This window comes from Chelonoidis abingdonii, chromosome 16 (assembly GCF_003597395.2).
Source record: "Chelonoidis abingdonii isolate Lonesome George chromosome 16, CheloAbing_2.0, whole genome shotgun sequence".
NCBI lineage: Eukaryota > Metazoa > Chordata > Testudines > Testudinidae > Chelonoidis > Chelonoidis abingdonii.
Genome location: NC_133784.1, coordinates 6363347 through 6388164, shown reverse-complemented (window position 1 = coordinate 6388164; position 24818 = coordinate 6363347). Strand labels below are relative to the sequence as shown.

At 55.4% G+C, this 24818-nt stretch overlaps 1 protein-coding gene across 1 annotated transcript in view; it reads left to right on the top strand.

The window, feature by feature from the left end:
* The window catches only part of ARHGAP19 (Rho GTPase activating protein 19), a 79176-nt gene extending 73340 nt beyond the window's left edge, over positions 1 to 5836 (top strand). Inside the window, exons 11-13 of the mRNA XM_032781538.2 lie at positions 652 to 726; positions 1577 to 2859; positions 3068 to 5836. Coding sequence (XP_032637429.2) covers positions 652 to 726; positions 1577 to 1633 — 132 coding nt within the window. The 3' untranslated portion in view covers positions 1634 to 2859; positions 3068 to 5836. The remainder of the gene's footprint in view (positions 1 to 651; positions 727 to 1576; positions 2860 to 3067) is intronic.
* The last annotated feature ends 18982 nt before the right edge of the window (positions 5837 to 24818 follow it).

Here is a 24818-nt window from a genome sequence, read left to right as displayed (position 1 = left end):
ATCATTGACTTATTAAGCTGCATCTTCAAACTAGTAGGTTGTTTGCTCCGCTGCTCCTACTGGGAGGCTGCTCCAGACGGCTTCCCTGTGAGGGTTAGAAACCAGCTTCTCATTTCCAGCCATAGCTCCATTTGTTCTGGTGCCAGCAGTGTCCTTTAGCTGCAGCAGCTCTTCTGCGTCCCAGGGTATTTATGGAGAGCAACTGATCCCCTCTCAGCCTGCACTGTGCTAGGCTGAACAAGCCACCATCTTCCAGGCTCCTCTCGGAAGCTCGCTTTCTGTTCCCCTGATCATCCTAGGAGCCCTTCTCTGCACCGTTCCAATTTGAATTCAGATTATTTTCATATTGGCCTCCAGACCAGCCCTGCATCTTTCTTCTCACTCCGTCAGTGCCAGGCCCAGGTCAGTTTGGTGGGTTAATCTAGACTAACCAGCAGCTAAAGGCAAAGGCATCCGCTCCCTGTATAGGAGATGGTTGTCCTTTGTGCCGTAACACCATGTCGGGGTTAATTTTGACTTGAGTAAGAGACCTACCATGTACTTAGCATGGTCTGCTTGCATGGAAGATCTTGGAGTGTCAGTTCCTCCCCCAGCCTGTCGCTGCTTCCTCTGACCCTTCAGCCTCTGTCTCATTATTTAAACCCTGTCCAGTTACAGAGACTGCCTGAATCTTCAGCAAGTCATGGCACCCGAGCAAAGCTGAAATTGTCTGAGGGCAGGAAAGAGGTGAGAAATTCTGCACACACCAGGTACCATAAACACATGTTGTCCTCCACACCATTCCAGTACGTGTAAACCCCTGCAGCCCATTGCAAGTCTGTGCCTGCCTTTATCTTGACTATGGGCATGAGGCCTGCAGGATGACAGATCCCAGCATGCAATACTCCATCTCCAGTTAAGTGGCCTGGATCATTGCATACTGGGAGCTGCAGTGCCCTGAGTCTTTCTCTCTGTATTAAAGATGACGGTTGCTGCAGTCTGCTGTGTGTGCTTGGCCCCTTTGGAAGTCAGGGCGGGACTGTCTCATGCTGGGCTTCCAAACACTGTCACCCAGAATGAGTGGGGAGGATTGAACACATTGACTAGGTGCAGCTGCTGTGGTGCTTTGGAATGTGCTGGTTAAAGTCGGGGCCTGCTCTTGGCCCTGGTTCAAAGCCCCCTGCGAAGGAAGTTCATCCCAGCTCCCAGTGCTGAATGTCAGCCCCAGTCAGGCGCTTCCCAGGACAGTGCTGTCAGAAAGCACACACTGTCTGAAACTTGCTGGGCTGGCAGCAGGTGTAAGAGGGAGGCACAGAGTGACATGCAGCAGCAGCATGGTGGTGGTAGAGATGGGGCCTGCTAGGAGATGGGTGCTGGCTTGGCGGGTTCTAGAGGAGGAGAAAGGAGGATGACCAGTTACTGACCCTGGGGATTGTTCATACAGTGTGCCAGCTTTCAGGAGACCCTGAATAGCTGAGAGACTCACTCCTGGGGCTGGCCCGAGACCTGGGCTTGTGGGGAGAGAAACACGACCCCTTCACGCTCAGTTATACTCAGCGTTTCGGGCGTATTAACCACTGTAATTCCTCTGGCCTAGGACTCCCTTAAACATTGCCAGGCCCTTGCGCCTTTCACCAAGGAGCCAACCATCTGAGCAACCAGGCACCAGCCTGTGTGTGCGGCAGACGTCTGGACTTGTAAGCTGTGAATAATGCCTGCTGCATCTCAAGCTGTGAGAGGACTGAGTGCCGCAGCCTCCGGCGATCCCTCTAACCCAGCTCACTGGGGCTTGGCTTGCAACGAGGCCTGCTGCGAGCATAGTGAGGACTCTGACTTCCACATGTTAATATGGGCAAACCACTATCTAACCAAGCACCTGCAGGGTGTCTGACCCTGGGTCTGAGGAAGGGCCAGAGAGCCTGTTGGAAGAAGGCAGGAACTTTGTATTCACTGGTTTTGTTCAGTGCTCCGGGTTCTCTCTCTCTGAGCTTTTAACACATTTGTCTTGTTTTTACCCTGTGCCTCCATCAACAACGAGAACGGTCAGCCGCTTCCCAGCAGCTAACTCTGTCTTACTAGCTCTTGTGCAGTGCTCTCTCCATGCGGGTATTGATGAGTGGGGAGGATGGCTGCAGTATCACAAATCTCCAGCCCCAGGGCTCATTTCTGCCTTCCTGACAGGCTGCATGCTGGCTTGGCCATGTCAGCCCCTGTGCAACTATGGGAGTAGGAGAAGGGGAATTGGAAGGTGACATCTTCATGTCAAATGGCGAAGAAGCAGATTCCAGAATAAACTCTCATCATCTTGATGTTAACAGAGCCCCTTAGCTGCAGTCCCTGCTACTTACAGGATAGTCTGTAGAAAGCACACAGTGAAACCAGCCCCGTGAACAGACTGCGTGGTCTCTAACTAAAGGTCAGACGTAATTATAGAGCGAACCTTGAGGATACTTTATGTGCTTGTTTAAGCAAGGGCCGTGTCTCATGCCGGGGAGGTGCTGGAAGGCAGGTTTCACTGCGTCTGGAGTGGATTGTGTTTCCATGTGCCTGTCACCTCCCTTTGCTGTGCGTCCTCTCCCATCATGGCTGATTGCCAAGACTTGAGGCATTGGAAGGTCTGTCTCCTTTCTAATCAGCCGCCGGCTGCCTGATTCATTCAGCAGTGCCGCAGCACCATGCTTGTCACCTCCCGGTTGTTTCCATGGTCGAGGTCTCTGGAGGACAAGTAGGGGACAGCTAATGGCCTTTCACAGTCTCTATCGAGTGGGTGCTGAGCTAGGCAGAAGCTCTTGGATGTGAAAGGGGGTGTGAGGGGGTAGACAGGTTGTCTGGGGCTAACATGGCGATGTGACCTCAGAAGCAGGTGGCCATGGCAGCCAGGTTTTTCGCCTTCCTCTGCAGCGTGGGGCATGGGTCGCTTGCTGGTGGATTCCCTGCAGCTTGAGGTCTTCAAATCTCAATTTTGAGGATTTCAATAACTCAGTCATGGGTTCGGGGTTGTTATAAATGTGTATGGGCAGGGTTTTGTGGCCTGCCTTGTGCAGGAGGTCAGACTAGATGATCATATTGGTCCCTTCTGACCTATGAGTCTATGAGTCCACATGGGAGCTGTGCAGGGGCGAGGGTGTTGCTTGATGGGTGCTGGAAGCTGGCAGCGGCTTTCCAAGTGATGGCTGGAGGTGGGTTTGCCAGGCCCAGTGCCCTGGGATACATACCTCCCTCTGGCAGTGGTACCGAAGACTGGCCTGCAGGCTGTGTATCATAACCAAATGCTGATCACATACATCTTTAAGACTGGCAGGGACTTCAGACTGCCTGAACAGTCAGTTAGCAAGCTGTCCCCTGAGGCGCGGGAGGAGACTGGATCTGGCTCAGAGCTGCAGAATTGGGATGAAATCACTTAGATGCAGAATAAGCCCCGCTGGTCACTGGCAGCTGTCTGGCTCATTAAGCTGAAGTGCTCTGCTAAGCCGATAACTCGGCCACATGTCTGTTTGCGAGCACTGTGTTATACGGAGATACACAAGCTCACCACTGGGAAGTAAAGATTTACTCAGTGGGGGAGCCAGCTAAACACTTCTCAGCCCTCCTAGATGGAGCAGATCATCACTGAAATCCAATTAGAATTGTCTCCTAATCTCAAGAGCCAGCAGGGGCAGGGCTCCACCCGTGACAGATTCTCCATGTCTGAGGAGTGGTGACATCAGGGGCGAACAGACCCGAGCAGGGATGTGGGCCCAGCTCTAGGCAAGGGGCAGAGCTGTGCGTGCAGGTCCCTAACCCCTGTTTGTCCAGGGTCAGAGAAGCACCGTGGCCCAGTGGGCGAGTGGGGGACTGTCCAGGGTTCTGTTCCTGGTGCTGCCCAGGACATCACGCACAGTGGCAGAAGTGGTTATGGCCAGACCCCCAGTCCTCTCTTTGGATTCCTAAACCTGCCAACGGAGTCAATTGGAGGTGCTGGAGTTGTGTGTTAATCTAAAATTACCCCCTGCCCCCCAATGGAGCAGTGAGTCACTTTATGAATAAAGGTTCAAAGCTGCTTCATGTTCACAGGCAGCTACTAGGAAAAGTGGGTTTTTAGCTCCTCTTCAGATGTCCCCGAAGCGGTGCCGCGCACAGGGCTGGCTGGCTGGCACACGGAGAGGAGCAGCCTGGCTCAAGGACACGCTGTGTTTGCGCTTAGCCTCGTATCCTAGCCAGGAGAGGTTTGTCTTTGTCCTTCCCCGCTGAACAGCATCAGCCCTGTATTCTGCATGGCTCACAAACCCCCCACTCTCTTGCTGTGGTTGGGTGTGGTACCGAAGTGGGGGGGCTTGTAGGTCCTGGGGAAGGGTGAGGCCCATGCCTGCCCTCATTTCTAATCCTTGAATACTGGGGTTCCAGCATGCTCTCCTCCATCAGCTCCTTCATGTTTGGGACTCCATGGCCCACCCCTCCCTGAGACCGCTGCCGTATAGCCTTGGGGCTCTGGACAGTTTGGGCACTTGCCAGGTAGCCCTTTGGGATCAGTTCTACCAGGGCTGGAGCCCTATCCTGGGCCTGGTCCAGCCTGCTTTTCTCTGCCTCAGCTAGCTGGGGCTGCTTGCCATTGCTCTGGGGACCAGGCTTGCCCCAGCCCTCCCCTTGGCTGCCTCTGCCCTTGCCACCACTAGGCGGAGGTTGTTGCGTGTCCCACCCCATGATGTTGTTTGGAACAGCTCAGTCCCAGGAAGGTGTTTCTCAACCAGTGTTCTGGCCGGGGAGAGGGAGTAAGGACACAGCTTGTGTGTTCAGTGCAGGGCCCACCAGCACGTGGACCCAGGGCTCGCATTGCTGCCAGGCACTGCTGGGGTAAATGGGCCCTGTACAGACCCCCACCAGGAACCCTTTTGTAAAGAGCCTGTATCCAAATATGCTGTTGGGCGGACAGATAACTCAGCCTAGCAGCAGATGAGCTAATGGTTACTGCACCAAGCAAGCAGCATTGTGTGTGTGGGGCGCTGGCAGGTGCAGCTCCCCCCCAGAGAAAAGAGTAGCAGTGATGCTGGAAAGCCTGATGGGGCGCTAGGGCCTGTGAGGAGAGAGGTGTGCGTGCACCTGCCCTGAATGGTGAACCTGGGAAAGCACAACCCTCCTGACTGCACCCCCCAGTCAAACACTTCATGGAGCCAGAGACCCACTGAACAACCAGCATGGTCCTTGTGCAGAGGGTAGCCCCTTCACTGGAGCCTGGTGCTACTCTGGTACAGGTCGTTGGCTACTCCCCTCTACCCAGTGAGGGACAAGCCAGGTGCCCGGTTAGTGCCTCCGTCCAGCTTCTGCTCCTGGCCTCAGTCCTTGCGCACGGGAACTGCCTATCTCCTAGCTGCCCAGGGAAGGAGGGCAGAGTCCAGGCCCCTGATGGATCCCGGCCTGGCCTGGCTGGTAACTGGGCTACGTCTCGCTGTCCCCATTGTGGGGTTTCTGGATTCCACAGAAACAATGTGTTCTACTGGGACTTTGTCTGTGGGGATTTCAGTGCAGGACACAAGGGATCAGAGCCCCTCTGGCAGCACGCTCTGTCCTGTGCACTCTGTGGGCAGAGGGGGCTCATGGTGTGTCTCTGGCCATTGCCAACCCAGCTGCAAGAAACCACTGGCTGCCAACTTGTCACTTATGGGCAGAGGGGCTGTAGTAGGTAGAGCACCCCTGGCCTGGGCTGTGCTGGGAGTGGCACTGTTGGGGAAGTGGCTTTGTGAGCCTGACCCCGGAGCCTGGGCATTCGGTGTCGTTTTTAGTCTTTGTCCTTATTTATACATGCAGTGTATGATTCTGAGTCTGGCCCGCCTCTCCATGCCTTAACGGGGAGCTCCCATATTAAAGGCTTGTTAGCGCTCTACACTCAGTGGCTTATTCTTGGCTTCATGGTCACCTCCTGCTATTGGGTGAGGATTTGGGGTGGGTTTGTTTGCTACGGGGTGGGGGGATAGCTGTTTGCCAAGCCAGTCCCCTCTGACAAGTCAAGCAGCTGGCCATGGGCAACTCCGAGGGATGGCGGGGTGACTTGGGCAGTGCTGACCCTGCGGGATAGTGGAGGGGAGGAGGCATATCAGAACGGCCAGACTGGGCCAGGCCAAAGGTCCATCTAGCCCAGTGTCCTGTCTTCTGACAGTGGCCAATGCCAGGTGCCCCAGAGGGAATGAACAGAACAGGGAATCATCAAGTGATCCAGCCCCTGTTGCCCATTTCCAGCCTCTGGGGGTGGATGAGGCTGGGGACATCATCTCTGGGGGCACCGTGAAGCCACGCTTCTACCCATTCGGGGTGTTTAAAGGTTTCCTGCAAGCGGCAGGGGTCCTCCACACAGGCTGATGGAGTGTTCCTTCAACTGGCCTCCATAAGCACCCTGCCACTTTTAATCCGGGTGGATGAAAATCAGAGTTTTTAATTTAAATCTTTTTTTAAAATAATGTGTGCGCTGCTCATTTTTGCTTTCTGCCCATTGCATTGTCTTAAATAGCTGAAGTGGATGTTTTGTGCTTGTTTCTCTAATTCATTTCCTGATTCTTAGTAGAATTTTGGATTCTAGAGTCTTTTTTTCTGCCAAGAACCTTCTCGCTTAAAATGTTCCTCTGGGCTGTAAAAGACCAACCCAGGGCCTCATTAACATCCTTGTTATGAGAAGAGCTCAGACACAAACTGGAGAAGCAGACAGCCTGTGTACCATTTGCAACCAGCACTCCCTTCACTTGCCATGAGGCGAGCCTCCACCAGGCAAGAGAGCTGCAATGCTTCACCTCGGCTGCCCTCCTCTACTGGAACTGTGCTCCTAAGTCTGAAACTTCTACCCTCTGCTACCCAAAGATGGCTCCTAGGCTAACTGTTGGCCTATGTGTTTAAAAACAGGCCCCCAGACTTCATCCGTGTATTGGAAATTGAACTCTCTTTGCAGTGTTAACCTTGACACATTTTGATTTCAAAGTGGCGACGATTTTATGCCACAAAGAGAAGTTTTTAATAAAAATACAAATTTAGCTGCTGATGCTGCAAACACCTACACCCATGTTTCTACTTACACAGCCAAGCTGGGGCATTGAAGTCAGTGGGGCTAGGCCTCAGGAAAGTTACAGGAATTGTGGTTTTAATTTCCACTATTTTGCTTTTTGCCAATAGTAGTTTTGTAAATTCAGATGAGATACCCAGCCCATCCTTGCACTGAGGGGAAAACCCCAGAGCATTTATCATTTACTTCATAATACATTTTAATCTACATTTTTAACAGCACAAATTGTCAAATTAGTTTTACGAAACCTCAGCCTCATTTAAATCAATTATTTAAATTGCCTTGAATCACTTCACCCTGGTTTAAATTTGATGTGTAGTTTTCATTTAATCTCTTCTATGGTCATGTGGTGGTGCTGTCAAACAGCTGCTATGTTTCACCCCTGCACTGGCTGCATTGCATGGACTGGAGACAGGATTAGATCTATAAAATCATCTTTACAGCGTAGTTTGCCTGGAACAAGTGATAATTTTGGCTGGGTGAATAAATGACCAGTTTTGTTTTATTTTTTCTCATCCCCTTGGTAATGGGCATTAGATTTGGTGCTGGGGCTGCTAAATTGTGTATGAAGATAGATGCAGACAGCTCTGGGCTGTGTTCTCATGGATTTCGGGGCCTCGTCTGGGATTCCGATGTCTGACTGGCAGCTCGCCTGTGGGACCCCATCGCTGAGGCTGCAGTGGCCTCCCTCCTGCTTTGATACTCTCTTAGCTGGAGGGAGATGTTCAGGGAGTTTAATTCCAGGGCTAATCTCTGTGAGGAGGCCAGATGGAAGCTGTGCCCAGCTCTGTGCTCAGCCAGTGCTGGGCTCAAGGGTGGCACCTCTTAGCAGGAACTTCCCAGGGGCTGATTTTAGTGCAAACCATTCATGTCAAATGCAGACTGGGGAGCAGTGTGGGCTGAGACACTCTGTTCCCCTGTAGCCAGCCAGTCAGTGCTTCCTTCTCCCAGATGCTCAGGCATTGGGCCTACTTGGAGTGCTCAGGTCTCTCCTCTCTGTCTGAGGGCCCGCAGCCCTTTGCTAAGACCGGGGGGTGGGGGGGCAAGGGGACTCAGAGCCCCTTGCTGCTTGGCAGTAGGCAGAGCTGCAGCTGGCTGGGCCTGACCCGATGTTAGCTTTGCCACTGGCTTCAGTGGGAGTGGGAGCAGGAACAGGAGCAGGCTTGTAATTAGGATACAGAGTTCTGGCCTCCAGCTGGTTAGTTTCCTCTCCCTTTGCTCCTCAGGCCCTCACCCATGCCTGCACCTTCTCACCTTTCTCTTCCAGGGCTTGGGACTGTCTCCCTCCAGTGTTGGAGACTGGTCTGTGCCTTGCTGGGGGAGGAGGAAGCTGCCTGGCAGCCTGAGGGCTGGCACTGCTCTGGCCGGGTGCTTCTGAATCATGGAGCAACTCGCAAAGGATTTGTCCCGTCCTGTTTTGCACAGAGTCGTAGGAACTGGCTGAGTGAGCAGCATTTCCAAGCCTTCCACTGCCAAATGTCCAGGGAGGGTGTCTGTGATTCTGCTTCTCCCAGGGCTTTCAGTTAAACAGCAAAGACACTGCTTGTACTGCTCCATAGCCCTACGAAGCCCAGCCAGTCCCAGCAGGGCACAGATGGAGGGGGAATGAGGAGGGGAGAAGTGGGGGCAAGGGGACAGGATCCAGGTAAAAAGTAATTTGCAGGGGGTGGCGATGTGCCTATCCCACTAATACCCTCCTGCATGAAAAGGGAAGAATTAAAACTAACCGTTCCTGCCCCCTCTAGGGGCAGCTTGTTCCTGTCTGGGCTGGGTCATCTCAGGAGTCAGCCTCCTTCCATGTGTCATGGTGTTAAGTTCTCTTTCTGGGGCTCGTTGCCGTGTTTGGAGCTGTGGATGCTGGGTGGGAAGATGGAGTTCTTCGAGTGATTGCTCATATCGATTCCAATGAATGTGCACATCTCGTGCACGGTCGTTGGAATGTTTTCCCTTAGCAACTCCCATCGGGTAGGCTATGGAGCCCTCTGGAATGGCGCCTTCATGGCGCTGAATATACATCCCTGCCGCCCCGGTGTGATAGCCTCCTACTCAGATTTGAACCTTAGCGTTCATAAACTGAGAAGCTAACATGAAACCTCCAAGCTTAAATTACCAGCTTGGATCTGATCTCGCTGCCACTAATCAGGATTCAGGGCTCCTGATCGCCCCCGGGTTGCAATCACCCTATCCCTGGGGGACCCCCAAGACCCAGAACCCCTGGCGTCTCCCTATCTCACCCAGCTTCCCCCTCCCCTGGTTAGCCCTAGCGATGCTTGTACTAACTCCTTGACTGGCAAACACGAGGGAATTACCTCCCCTGAGGCTATGCACTCAAACCTGTCAAGCTAAGACAAAGAGATTTTCTCCCCCTTCCGGACCGTAAACTAACCAGAGAAACAAAAACCTCAACCAGGTTTAAAAAGAAAACTTTATATAAAAAGAGAGAAATTACATAGAATATCAACTCTGCATTCAAGAATCAATACAGGGCTATTGCTTATAAGGAATTAGGAATAAACAGTCTGATTCAAAAAATAGCCAATTTAAACCAGTCCAGCAAAGTACACACATGTAAATACAACTACAATATAAACCTATTGCTTTTCCTTTTGTACTTACAACTTGGTAACAGAAGGGTAGAAAGAAAAGTTGGAGATAGAAAGAAAAGTTGTTCTCTCATAGCCGAAAGAAACCAAAAGACACAGAATAAAGCCAAACCCCTCCAGAGGTTCCCTCCCCTGCTTTTAAAAATCCGGTTTCCTGATTGGTCCTCTGATCAGGTGTTTGGTTCCCTTTGCAGGTAAAAGAAACATTAACCCTTAGCTATCTATTTATGACACCCGGCGCCTCCTCAGTTCCTTCGTACTGCCAGTGGCAATCGTCGGAACTAGCAAGTGCTTCCCTTAGCGTACTTACGGAGAGTTGTAGTTTAGTTCTTAGTGGATATAGTGATAAATAAGGTTGAGGAGTGAGGTTTTTTCCTCCAATCCCTACCCCCTTCCTCCTTGCGCTCCCAGACATGCCGCGAGCCCACGGGTTCAGAGCCTGCAGCAAACCTATGCCAACGAGCGACCCCCCCTCCAACTCATGTCTGAAATGTCTGGGGGAAGTGCACAGAAGAGACCAGTGCTTCCTGCCCCGGATGAAAAGGAGCAAGACTTCTGACTGAAGCAATTGTGGATGGAATCTGCTCTTCGGCCCCAGGCTGCTGCAGCCCGTCAGGACCCGACCCCGAGTGTGTCCGTACAGAGCGCCCTGGTCTGTGACATGGTGCCAAGGAAGGACTAACCTAAAAGACCCTCGGCCCTGGCGCTCCCCAGCACTGCAAGCTTTGGCCCGTGCCTCACAAGCGGTATAGAAAGACCGACGGGGCACTCCCCGGTGCCAAAGACAGCAGGACCAGCAGACACCACCAGTGAATCCCGCAAAGGCGCACTCGGCACCCAAACAACAGGAGTTGGCACCGTTGAGTTCGGTTCCCCTGAGGGGACTGTTGAGTCCAGTGCCCAGCGACTCCGTGGAGCAGTGCCAGGTAGAGAAGCTAGAGGTGCCCTTCACCCCGGACCCTTTTGAGGCTGGCAGGGATCTCGTTGCCATGATAGCACCACAGCCCCCAGCGGTCAGGGACAAGCCTCCAGCACTGCATCATCCAGCACTGTGCAGAGGTAAGCCAGCCACACTGAGATCACTATTGCCAGTCTGGCACCGTTTGCCCCAGCGCTGCTCCCAATCACTGTTGGCAAGACATGGTTCTCCGGCACCAGGTTCTGGGCATGGCACCAGCAGGGCAACACTACCCTTCCCTGGCACCATGAGAGGAGCAGCACCGATCCCTGGCATCAGGTTCCAGGCATGGCTCCCCGGCACTAGTGGGGTGACACTCCCCTTCCCTGCCACCACGAGGAGCAGCACCAGACCCTCAGCACTGATCACTGGCACTGGATTCCCGGCACGGTTACGTCGGCACTGGTCCCCAGCGCAATACCCTTCAGCACCACTGTGGTCATCATGGTCGAGGTCAGTCTCATCCGACTCTGACAGAAACTCCTCTTCCTGCCGCAGCATTTTTCCACAGGGATAAGGTGCAACTCAGGCCTCACCCGGCCTTTCTTCCTAAAGTTGTCACATTTCCATACTAGCCAAGACATTTTCCTGCCTGTTTTTTATCCTAAGCCTCATGCAAGTAGCCGGGAGCAGAGGCTGCACTTCCTCGATGTTCGACAGGAACTACATGGAGCGCACGAGGCCGTTCAGGAAGTCGAACCGGCTGTTCGTAGTGGTGGCAGACCGGATGAAAGGGCTCCTGGATCCCATCCAGCATCCGCACGTGCTGCGAGCTGGCCAAGGTCCCGTCTCCGGCTCTTATTGTGCATGCCACGAGTGCCCAGGCCTTAGCGGCGTTCCTGGCCCAGGTCCCAGTACAAGAAATCTGCACAGCAGCGACCTGGCCCTCAGTGCACGCGTTCACCTCTCACTACACCATCATCTGGCACGCCAGAGACGATACGGCTTTCGGCAGAGCAGTGCTGCAATCAGCGATTCCATAACTCCGACCCCACCGCCTGCGTAGGGCTTGGGAGTCACTTAATTGGAATCGATATGAACAATCACTGGAAGAAGGAAAAACAGTTCCTCCCCTCTCATAACTTATTCTTCGAGGTATGTTGCTCACATCCATTCCAAACCCATCCCCCTGTCGGAGTAGCTGGCAAGGAGGAACTGGGGCGGGGCTGGGTCAGCAGGGGCCTGTGTTCAGCGCCACTCCAGGGGGCTTCACAGCCGACCCAAGGGAGCTGCTAAGGGAGACTTTCCGATGAGTGCGCACGCCATGCATACAGCTCATTGGACTGGACATGAGTAACACGTCTTGTGAGTGTCACGGAGTCCCCGGGCGATGCTCTGGAACTGCTCCCCACAAAGCCAGTCAGGACTTTGGGGAGCCTCCTCTCCCTTGGAGCAGACTTGTTCAGGGCAAGAAGCTCACACGTCTTCACCTCCTGGGTCTCTCCTTGGAGCATTCAGCATCCTCTGCCCCTCCGTGGGCTTCCCACAGCGAGCCCACCCAGGCGGGGTCCTGGGGAAGCCACAGGGTTCTGCACCCCCACTTTGCAGTCAGACGTGACTCTCAGCCAGCAAAACAGAGGTTTATTCGATGACAGGAACAGAGTCTAAAACAGAGCTTGTAGATACAGCGAACCAGACCCCTTGGCCGGGTCCATTCTGGGGGGCAGTGAGCCAGACCCCTAGGTCTGCACTTCACTCCTTATCCCCAGGTAGCTCCAGACTAACCTCCCTCCAGCCCCTCCTCTCTGCTCAGCTCCTTTCCCGGGCCAGGAGGTCACCTGATCCCTTTGTCTCCAACACTTTCAGCTGGCACCTTTGCAGAGGAGGGGCCCAGGCCATCAGTTGCTAGGAGGCAGAGTGCCAGGCATTTAGGGGCACTGGCCCCTTCCTCTGTAGCAATCACACACCCTTATCCCACCACCTAGATACTTAAGAACTGCCTAGGGGACACTGAGGCACCAACACAGTGTTCAGAGCAAACATTAAGAACAGTCCCAGTTCGTCACAACGCTCCCCCCTTCGAGACCGAACTGAGCCAGGTCACTCCAGCCAGTGACCTGGGGAAGTTCGAACCCACCAACGTTCCCATGGATGCCCCAGCATCTCTCCCATTCCTTGGTGTGAGTTACACCAGGCCCTCCCAGTTTTGTGCCCTCTCTTGGCTTGAGTGTGCTTGATGGCACTCGCAGGCCGCATGTGGGAAGGTTTATGCGGCCTGTACCCTTTTGCCACCCCAATACTCCTGGGGTTTAAACTGGGACAGGGTCTTCTCCCAGCACTCTGGGCTGCAATTCGGGCTCTCTTGGTTAAGAGCCCCCATCTTGGCCTTGGCCAGCTCTGGGCTTGGGCAGCCGCTCCCCACCTTGTGGCCCAGACACAACACCTCTGCCATCCCCATCTTATACTTTCCAGCTTTTACCATCAGTCCCACCTCCTTGAGGCAGCCCAGCCCCCTCTTCACCTGGGACACCTGTTCCTCCCAGGTCTGGCTAAAGATGCACAAGTTATCAGTGTCTGCCAGGGCCAAGTTCTCCATCCCCCTCTGCTTGTCTAGAATCTCCCCAGGCCTAGGCATGGGGTCGGCATCGGACGCTGTGATGGCTTTAAGCTTCTGATAGCCCCCATAAAACCAGACCATCCTGCCTCCCTTGGGGATCAGCCCCACGGATGAGGCCCATGGGCTGTAAAACGGCTGGATCCCATCTAAAGCCAGCATGTCCTTGACCTCTCTCTCCAGGATCTGGGTTGCTTTCCCAGTGACTCTGAATGGGGAACACCTGATGGGGAGATTGGCTCCCACCTCAGGGAAGAGATCCACCAGGGGGTCTTTTCCCTTCTCCTTCCAATCCTCCCCTTTCCGGTCCAGGGGTCCCCTCACTCTCCTCCCATCCAGCAGCTTGAGAGGGAAGAACCCTGTGGATTCCTGGGGCACCACCAGCTGCCTCCTGATTCCCCTCAGTTCTACTTCCCCTTGGGGAGCCCATTCCCGGGACAGGAATCCCTTCTCCCGCAGGACTCTGTCCCTGCAGCCTTCCCCAAGGGGGTTTGCAGCGCTGTGGCCAGCAAGTTCCCTCAGCTTCTCCAAGGAGGGATCTCTCTGCAGCTCGGTCTGGGATTCAGCTGCTGGGGCAGGGAGTGGGACCTGCTCCCTCTCACTGGCTGGGCCTGGGGTCACAGCCCCCTTGAGCCTTGTCCCTGGTAGCTCCCTCCCTGCTGTATAATCATTTCCCAGCAGCACGTCTGGACCAGGCAAACCTGGTTGGCAGCTGACCTGCCTTGCCTGGGTGTCCCCCCACTCAGCTGGGGTCTCAGCTCCCCCCGTGCTCAGCGCTGCCCTGGCTGTCCCAGTGGGGGCAGGCAGCGAGCTCTCTGCTCTGGTCTCAGCATCAGAGCCAGCGTGAGCCCCCTCTCCGGTGTGCAGGGGGGCGGGGAGCATCTCTCCCTCCCCCTCAGCCCCAGGGGGCTGGTTACAGGTAGGCAGGTATCCTGAGTCCAGCAGCCCCTCCCCACTGCCAGCAAGGTCATTTGCATTTTCACTGACCATTTCCATCCCAGCCAATTGGTTCCCTGGATTTAAATTCAAACCCTCGGCAGTTACAGGAGCAGGGCCGGGATCCTGTCCCAAGGGGAGACAGTCACCCCCCAACAGGGCCTCCCAGCCGATATCCTGGAGAACCCCAATGACCAGCCAGTCCGACCCCTCCTGCGTCTGCACAGGGATCCGGGCCATAGGCAGGGCGAGGGGCTTCACCCCAGGGACCTTCACCCAGGTCCCACAGTCCCTCAGCATCTGCGGCTGCACCACCACAGTTCCCTCTGTCCCAGGGCCTCGCCCCTGCAGGCGTGTTTCCCCACTGACCCCTGGGCAGCCCCCTATGTCTCTCCACTCCACCATCACCAGTCCGTGCTGCTGCTGCTTCTCCTGCAGCTTTTCCACAGCCTCTTGCTCTCTCTCATGGTCCTCTCGCTCTCTCAGGCTCTGCTCCAATCCCATCCGTCTCCGATCCCCTGATGGGGAACCCAATCGTGAAGATCCTTGTCTGGTTGGGGACCAGACTCTCAGGAGTGCCTGGCTGCTGCTCCAGCTGCTCCCAGATCCTCTTGTAGCCCCATCTGGGTCAGGAATCTGCTCCTCAGAGCGGTCCTCCTCCTCCAACTGCACGATTAACTGTGCCTTGGTGAACTTCCCCATGCGTAACTCTCTCTTTGTGCACAGGATCACAATGTCCTTCTTAAGGAGCTGGTGATAGGCCATCACTTCACCGTTCCCAAGTGGCTCTGGACTCACAGGCCTGTGTGCTCTTGGCTCCCCCATGGTTTCCAGGAAGAACCCCTGGTGTGCCAGCCCTTCTCGTGATCACCACCTCTTTGCCAGGGTCGAGCTGCAGACTCCTCTGCCCCTGGGACTGCTCCTGCAATCCCCAGGGGAACCCTGCTACTGCAAAATCCTTCTCTCTCCCAGGGTCGAGCGGCAAGCTCCTCCGCCCCTGAGACTGCTCACTGCAGTCCTCAGGGGGACCCTGTTACTCCAACAGTCCTTCTCGCTGGTCACACACTCCCAGAGGTTAACTGCCCCCTGAAACCGTTCCTCTCTCAGCCTTCAGCACGCCTGGTCCTCATTATCCCTCCTTTGTTTTACTGCTCCCCAGTCACTTACTGCAGGAAGCGCCATCCACGGGGTGCAGTATCTCCCTCCGCTGCCACCAGTTGTCACGGAGTCCCCGGGCGATGCTCTGGAACTGCTCCCCACAAAGCCAGTCAGGACTTTGGGGAGCCTCCTCTCCCTTGGAGCAGACTTGTTCAGGGCAAGAAGCTCACACGTCTTCACCTCCTGGGTCTCTCCTTGGAGCATTCAGCATCCTCTGCCCCTCCGTGTGCTTCCCACAGCGAGCCCACCCAGGCGGGGTCCTGGGGAAGCCACAGGGTTCTGCACCCCCACTTTGCAGTCAGACGTGACTCTCAGCCAGCAAAACAGAGGTTTATTCGATGACAGGAACAGGGTCTAAAACAGAGCTTGTAGATACAGCGAACCAGACCCCTCGGCCGGGTCCATTCTGGGGGGCAGTGAGCCAGACCCCTAGGTCTGCACTTCACTCCTTATCCCCAGGTAGCTCCAGACTAACCAACCCCTCCAGCCCCTCCTCTCTGCTCAGCTCCTTTCCCGGGCCAGGAGGTCACCTGATCCCTTTGTCTCCAACACCTGCAGTTGGCACCTTTGCAGAGGAGGGGCCCAGGCCATCAGTTGCTAGGAGACAGAGTGCCAGGCATTAGGTGCACTGGCCCTTTGCTCTGCCAGATACTTAAGAACTGCCTAGGGGACACTGAGGCACCAACACAGTATTCAGAGCAAACATTAGGAACAGTCCCAGTTCGTCACAGTGAGTAACCATTTTTCCCACCACACTGAATCGGGCTGGGTGTGCAGGTTGTGTACACGTGTGTGACAGAGAGCGAGACCCCACGCACTTCCCTATGGGGATGAGCCTGACTTTTTGCAAAATTCTGTCTTACGAAATGGAAATTCAGAGCCGGTTGTTCACCATGCCCCGGGAAGAGAGCAGCCAGGGGCCCTCCTCTGGAGGGTACCTGTGTAAAATCCGTCTGCTCACGGCTGGACCACACCACTCCATCGCACATGTCAGAGCCGGCCTTTCTACTGCGGAACCACTAGGGGGAGCTCCAGCAGAGCAGATGGCCACACCTGGGGCAGGGGCTCAGGCCCCTGACTTGGGTTAGGGTCTGGGGTCCCGGCAGGGCAGGGAGGGAGGGAGTTTGGGCTGTGAATAAAACAGAAACGCAAAGAGCACGTGGAGGCGAGGACCCCAGCTGTGCCCCACCTGGGCAGTGTGGAGGATCGCTGCCCTCAAGGGCAGAGCAGGCAGAGTCCCTTTCGCCGCCCCTGGCAATTCTCCCCCCGATGGGCCTGCTGCTCCTGGCAGAGAGAGCGGGCTGCATCCTGGATCCTCCCTGGTCCTAGCAAAGGGCTGTGGGCCCCTCTCTGACTCACCCCTGGAGCTGTGGACTGGGGTAATGTAGCACCAGCCTGAGGGGTGGGGGCCATGGCAGGACCTTTGTTGGACAACGGGGCTGGGGAAAATCCCAGCACTTGGCTTGTCTCTCGCGCTCCCTGGCTCAGAGCCCAGCTGGTATGAACCTGCAGGCTCCACCTGAGTCCATGGGGCCTGGCTGATTTCTAGCAGCCGGGGGTCAGGCCCGTTCCCCCGGATCTCGCAGGGCTTTGCAAAGGCAGCTGAGCAGCGCTGGCCTCACCCGTTCCAGTACAGTAAGACTCTGGAAATAGGGGCAGGTTCCAGGAGGGGACCAGTTCAGCAACCCCTGGAGTTCACAAGTCCGCTGGGCCAGGCTGCTGCTGGACAAAGAGGCCCCTTCATGTAACCCCGGTCTCTCTGCTGCAGCTCTGCCTGGGCCGTCTGTAACCGGCGAGTTCCTGATGTCCCAGCCACCACAGTGGAGCTCCTGGGACCCTGGCTCTGCCTGGGCCGTCTGTAACCAGTGAGTTCCTGATGCCCCAGCCACCGCAGCGGAGCTCCTGGGACCCTGGCTCTGCCTGGAGCCAAATGACCTGGATACAGGCCAGTTTGCTCTGTAGCTCAGTGTGCCTGGAGCTGTTTGCCTGGAGGTCACTAAGCACAGGCCACTTGGTTTAATGACTGAGCGTGTGGCATCTCTTGGCAGGGGGACCCAGGGGATAGCCGCTGCCCCCCTGGTCTGAGTGGATTCCTGAGGTTGCTAGGAGCTGCATTGAGGTCCCAGGAAAAGAGACCATTGCAGGGCAGCAAGCGACAGGCTCGTGGCTGGCTGGCCATGGCAGGGATGTACGCAGTCAGGCCTGCCGCTCAGAGCAGGAGGCAGGAATTGGAGACGGTCAGGAATCTGGCCACAGGCTGGAGACGATGTCTAGGCAGGGGTGGGGCGTCGGAGGAGGGATCCGGAAAAGGCAGGGCCCGGGAGTCAGGCAGGAACGCAGCATGTAATGTAGGAGCCGGCCAAGGATTCACATGGTTGTCAAGACAACTTCCTGTGCCGCTTCCTGGCTTAAACAGTGAGCCGTGGCCAGACATCCCCTCCCAGCGGGAGTTTTCTGGGCAGCTGCAGGGCTCCACCAGCCCACACTCCCTGCTGGTGCCAGCGAGGTGCTGGGTGAGACCCAGGGTCCCTCGCACAGTGTCCCACGGAGAGCAGGGAAATCCTGACCCTTGCCCTGTGCCGGGTTCGAGGTGACTGGCCATGGGTGACAGCAGCAGCTCCGTGCTGCAGGCTGCTGGCTCCAGACTGGGCACTTCGCTCCCTGTTCACTCCGCATTGGCCTCCCCTCTAGCCTTGCCCTGGCTGCCGCCCTGCTTACCCTTCCTGACTCTTGCAAAGACACAGGCTGGCATGGTCCGTGCCCACTGCCCATGAGCAGTTCCTCCATCTGGATGCCCGAATCGGCAGGGGCTGGGTCTCTTTTCAACAGCCATCAGCTCTGACCCTTGGTGATGCAGACGCCCCCGGCAGCAAGGCCTGACACAGGCTAGCGGAGCGGAGCTCAGCACAGCAGCCTGTCTGCACCTGACTCCCCTCCACCAGATCTCAGGACAATGGGAGCAAGGTTCTTCGATGACGCTACCACCTCAGCTGCTGCCAAAAGGCGTCCGAAGGCTGTTCCACGGCAGCAGGCTCAGCCAATGAGCAGATCCTCACTCAGGGAGGGGGCTCCAGTGATGGGGCCGCTGGCTGGTCCCCGGGGCTCCGCAGGGAGCCCAGGTGTTAGACCTTTGTCAGCTTCCTCCAGCACTGCCTGGTAGAACCCCGGGCCAGGCTCCTGTCCGCCCCTCGGTGCATCCCCTTGGGGCGCACGGGACCTACCTTCTGCACAGCTGGTGCCCTGTTGGGTCGGTTGCAGAAGCCTCAGCTCCTGGGCACCGCAGCCCCCAGCAACCCTCACAAGCGAAGAGCCTTTGACCCCAGTGGCCTGTCCAGGTCTCATTGGACGATGACTTTGGCGTCTAAAGCTCTCCCAGGGTATCCGCGGGATGCTGGATTCCTGCGGTCGGTGCTGAGCTGCTGGGGACCACTGCTGTCTCCCTCCAGAGGGACCTGCCAGGGCAGAGCTCGCTGCGCATCCAGCGTGGGGTCACTGGATGGGGGACACGGTGTCAGTGGCCATTACGGGGGCACGAGGCAAGAAGCAGCATCAGTTCCAGCGTGAGAACTCCGTGCTGCTGGCGCTGGGCATGGAACTGGGCCCCTCCAGAGCGAAGTGGGGTTTGGCCAATGGCCCCAGCTTGAGCTGAAGGGTTCACGCCTCGGGCCGGATTGAGTGCAGTAGGGGCCATGCAGCACACACTGGCTGGCGGCTTCCAGACCATCTCGTGGGAACAGGGCTTGGCTGGCTTCCCAGAGCTCCTGCCCTTTGGGACCCCATGGGGCCAGGAAGCCCCTGCACTGAGACTCCACCTCCGGCTCTGTCATGTGAGGGTTCAGAGCAGTGAGGGCTTGTGTCACTGCTTGCCCTGTACCCCTGGGTGCCTAAGATGCCCTGCGACTGTGGCTCACAGCTTAGACCCTGGCACCCAAGGGCCAGGGCCCAGCAGAACATGGCTCCCCCTGCCTGCCCGCTCCCCCTAGCTTGGGAGCATGAGCCAGGAGGAACACATCAGCCACTCCTTGTTACTCAGCAGCGGGGGCATTTCTGGGGCTCCCTCAGGCATCACGGACCCCCTGGCTGCTCCCCTCGTTTGGTGTGAGCCAGATCCAGCTCTGTCAGGGAGCGACAGGGCTCCCCCGGGACACAGCACCCCTGCGAGACCCATCCCCTGGGCAGGGCACCCTTCCTGCTCCGTGGTGCCCATCCCTCACTCTGGGCGTGGGGAGCCCTTCCCAGGATGGAGCAGGCTCATGGACAAGGAACCAAAGGGCTGGATTCCTGTGATGGCAGCTGGCGACGAGGAAGGGGTGCCGGGCTGGCTGACTGTGCCAGGGGTTTAGCACATGGGAACCCCCTTCAGGGACTAGAGCCACCTGTGGAGGCTGAGATGCCAGTCCCTGGTGGAACAGCATCCAGGAGGGGCCCGTGACGGTGACAGAGGGGTGCCCAGGGCAGGGGCTGACATGGAGAAATTTCCAGCAAACTCAACAACACGCAAGGAATATTTCCAGTAAGTTTCACTAAACTTAAAAATGCCCCTATGGCATCCAGGCCAGCAACTGGGCGGGGGCGTTGTGGGGAGGGGGAGAGGAGCCTGGACCCAGCCCCATTAAGCACCTGCTTTTGTAACATCAGAGCCTGCCACTACTGGGAGAAAGGAAACTGTCCCCCTCACCGCTGCCCTAGGAGGTGGAGATCTGCTGCGATCCCTTGTAGAATGGCCCTGGCAAGCAGCTTGGGGGAGGAGGCTGGGATGCTGGCCAGACCCATTGGCGGGGCTGGGTTCCAGGCGGAGGGACTGTGACATTCTCCTGGGGCTGCCGGGCCCTGGTCCTGCCACCCCAACACCAGTTGCAAGCTCATGACCTGTTGCTTGGGGGTAAGTGCAGAATAAGCACAACTGGCACACGATGTATCAGTTCCCTCCCAGCGCAGGACCAGCCTCCAGCTATCAATAAATACGGACCAAAGACGGGCTTGTCTGTATCTGGTGCATCTTCATGAATAAAGCCAGGGCAGCCTCACTGTTTACCTGGGCCGAGTGGCTCCTTGTTAAAACAAATAAAAGGAAGTTGTTCTTCACACAGCACAGTGTCAACCTGTGGAACTCCTTGCCTGAGGAGGTTGTGAAGGCTGGGACTAGAACAGCATTTAAAAGGGAACTGGATAAATTAATGGTGGTTAAGTCCATTCATGGCTATTAGCCAGGCTGGGTAAGGAATGGTGTCCCTAGCCTCTGTTTGTCAGAGGGTGGTGATGGATGGCAGGAGAGAGATCACTTATCATTGCCTGTTAGGTTCACTCTCTCTGGGGCACTTGGCATTGGCCATTGTCAGTAGACAGGACACTGGGCTGGATGGACCTTTGATCTGACCCGGTATGGCCATTCTTATGTTCATGTTAGATGGGTTCCCAGCTCAGGGACGCTGGCACAAACGGGAATCGAAATGAGGCTAACAGGCTCCCAGACAAGCTCCTTTCAAAGCAGAGCAGAACGTGTCTGCTCGTCCTAGGGCCTGGGTCATCAGCAGAACCCACCGGGTGGCATGGTGTGACTGCAGAGAGGCTGCTGTTTATGGCACCGCAGAGAAATGCATCGGCTGCACTTCCCAGCAGCAAATGGAGAGTTAGTCTATTAAATGGTAAATTATCCTTCTAACATGTCTTCACTGAAGAGGGTTAATGCATGGCTGCAGTGGTCCCTTTGCCCAGATGTAGTGATCTCAATCTTCCATCAGTGGGGCTTTCCCCAGATAGACCCATTCACCACTCACAGCCTGGGCTCCAGCGCAGACCCCTTCCTCCTCCCATGGGGAGGCTGTGATGGAGTAGGGGCTGTCTGTGTGGGGAATGGGAGAGCAGGGGATGTCTTTGGGTGAGGGACAGGATCTTTAAGCCTGTAACCTGAGTCAGGCAGGGGGAAGGGGGTGAGCACCTTTGCTGAGGAAACGGGACAAAGGAATCGGCCGGCGGGAGGAGGGGCAGGTCAGTTTGGGTTTGGGGCTGTGTGGGCGGAATTCAGGGTATCCTAAGCTAGGATCCAAGCACCCTGAAAGCCCAGAACGACTGGATGGAGGGGTCCTGACTGTGCCTGCAAGCTCTGCTGTAACCTGCGTTCCTGTTGTCCAATAAACCTTCTGTTTTACTGGCTGGGTAAGAGTCACTGTGGGGACCAGGAAGAGGGGTGCAGGGCCGGACTCGCCCACACTCCGTGACAGAGGCCGCCTCCTATACGCGTTCCTGTCCATCCCTCTCGGTCACAAGGTGCTCCTCAAGATTCGTAGGGACTGAGCTCTGGTGATATTGATAGCACCAGCCTGGCCCTGCCAGCACTGGTTCACATCGCTCCTGGAAATGTCCGTGGAAACCCCGTCACCCTGCCGCTCTTCCGGACCTAATCACGCAGGACCGAACCTGAAGTCGCTCCCCCTCATGACATGGAAGCTCCATGGCTGAACACAGTGGAGCTCTCTTGCTCTGATCAAGTCAGACAAGTTCTCCTTGGCAGCAAGAAACCCTCCACAAGAGCTACCTACCTTGCCAAATGGAAGACAATTTCAATCTGGTCGGTACAGCCCATTCTATCTCAGACGCTCACCTCTGTGTCACTTACACTGGACTATCTCCTCCATCTCCAGCAGCAGGGACCGTCCATGTTGTCAGTAAGGGTTCACTTGGCCACCATCTCTGCCTTCCACCCAGGCGCAGAGAGACACTCGGTCTTTGCTAACCCAATGGTCAGCTGCTTCCTTAAAGGTGTGGACAGGCTATATCTGCAGGCCCGACAGCTGGTCCTGGCTTGGGACCTCAACCTGGTCCTTTCCAGACCCATGAGATCGCCCTTTGGCGATGTGCCCTCTGCTCTCTCTCATACCAGGGTCCTGGTGGCGAAACCCTCAGCCAGGAGGTGTCTGAGCTCAGGGCCCTAACATCAGAGCCCCCTTACACTGTGTTCCATAAGGACAAAGTTCGGCTCAGGCCACACCCTGCTTTCCTCCCGAAGGTTGTTTCCCAGTTTCACATCAACCAGGACATCTTGCTCTCTGTATTCTACCCTAAGCCACACTCTGGTGCCAGGGAGCAGAGACTCTGCTCATTGGATGTCCGCAGAGCACTAGCCTTCTACATCGAGAGACCAAACTGTTCTGAAACTCGGTGCAGTTATTCGTGGCAGTGGCGGACAGGATGAAAGGTCTCCTGTCTCTTCTGAGCAGATTTCCTCATGGATCACGTCCTGCATCCGTGAGCACTACAACCTGGTGAAGGTGCCAGCCCCCCCGATCTCTGCTCACTCCACCAGGGTGCAGGCCTCCTCCGCAGCGTTCCTGGCATCTGTAGAGCAGTGACATGGTCCTCCATCCACACTTTCACCACGCACTATGCGATCGCCCAGCAGGCCAGAGACGATGCAGCCTTCGAACGAGCCGTGTTCCAATCAGTGGACGATTCCGACCCCCCTCCTGAACTTGGGCTTGGGAGTCACCTGATTGGAATTGACATGAACAAGCACTCGAAGAAGAAAAAACTGTTACGCACCTTCTCATAACAGTTGTTCTTCGAGATGTGGTGTTCACGTCCATTCCAATAGCCACCCTCCTACCCCTCCGTCGCAGCAGCCAGCAAGAAGGAACTGAGGCGGTGACGCGTTGGCAGGGGTCTATATTGGGCACCATGAAGGCCCAGGCCGACCCTACGGTTGCTGCTGAGAGAATATCTTCCCACTCGTGCGCGTGGGCGTGCACACACCTGATTGGAATGGATGTCAACAACATGTCTCGAAGAACAACACTTATGAGAAGGTGAGTAACTGTTTTCTCCACTATCCCCTTGGCCAGACCCCTCCTCCCTTAGAGATACCTCTTTATACCCCAATACAAACACCTCGTGTATTACCCCCTGGCGTGGCAAGCTCCCACCCATCGCCTGGTGCCTGTTGGTTCAATCAAAACACCTCTGTCCATCATACTATCACGCTGACCCTATTTTTAAGATGGATCAGCAGGTCCCTCTTGTCTCTGGGGAGCGCACTGGTGTCGAGGCGGGCTGTGTGATGATGTGGTTCTGGCGGGACCCCAACTCGAGAGTGTCCAGATAGACCGAGAGTGCTCAAAACAGCAGTCCACAGCTCCCCCCCCGCCCCCAAGGCTGGTTCTCCCACTCATAAGCAAACCCAAACCAGCCCCAACAAAAAGACTCAGTTCCCCACTGGCCACTGCAAGTTCACACAACAATTTTCCAGACACTCCATCTCTCCCCATTAGCAACCACAAGTCCCACACGCTCTGGGAAAGTTATGAAAACCAACACCCAATAAATTGTTAAAAGCTATATATCCATAAATTAAAAAATAAGTGTTATCCATTAATAGTAAGTCTATCCTATTAAATTGTGTAAAAAGTACTATCTGTAAATAGGGGGAAATAGTAAAAAGTGTGGTAAAAGAAAAGGTTCTCTCATCGCCAAAGGACCAAGCCCAGACCCAGGTCAATGAGTTTATATAGAGAATATTTAAATAAAGATCACAGAGTTTGCGGTGTCATCATTAGTCATCGGGGCAACAACAGAGGTATGGGGACCGTATTTGGAGGGATATAATAGTACACACAGTCTGTATCCCCAATCGCGTACGTGGGTGGGGTCAAAATATATGTGAGGGAGCATGAGGGTACACGCCTCATATGCAAATGGGTTCACATAGTCATGTATCACATCAGATCTACCCACAAATCACGGCTGGTCAATCCTTTAGAATCTAAAATCTAAGGTTATCATAAAAGAGAAAGAAGAGTAGAGCTAGGAGAGGATTAAATGGAATCAATTACATACGTAGGCAAAGTTTAGTCAGGCTTGTAGCAGTGATGAAAGTAATACTGGCGAGTTCAAATTGAGTCTCTGGAGAACATCCCCCCGCTGGGATGGGTCATTCAGTCCCTTGTGTAGAGCTTCACTGTAGCAAAGTCCTCCAGAGGTAGAGGCAGGATTGAAGACCAAATGGAGATGAGGCTCTGCTTTAATATAGACTTCCCAGGTGTAGGAACACTCCTTGTCCTACTGTGAAAGTTAAGCGCAAAATGAGTTGCAGTCACATGGGCCAGTTCCTGCACACCATGCGAGCACAAGGCGTATCCGCCTCCTCTCAATGTGGTCAAGTTAGTGTAGTGATCGGTCTTAACTGGGTCCGGCAAGCAGGCTAAGCTGAGCTGACACCAACTTGTCTGAGGTGTCACCCAGCAGCACAGCATAAGTTTGAAGTACACACAGTATAGAGCCAATATTCATAACTTCAACTACAAAAATGATACAGACATACAGACAGCATAATCCTAACCAGTAACCCGTAACCTGGTCTTAGACACGTTATATGACCCCCTTTACGTAGAATTTGGTGCCACTACAGGACCTTGGTTGCAACCCATGTTCTATGTGGTCCCAGTTTATATTAATAACATCACAGGCTGGTCCTGGCTTTCTGGAACGTGCCTGAGTGACTGTTCTGTACCTAGCAATTCGTAGCCATGGGTATTTCTGCAGGACCAGCCCCGTCCTTCCCAGCTTCTGTGAGCTTGCAGGCAGGCAGAGCCTGACTTCTGCCCACTTTGCGTTACG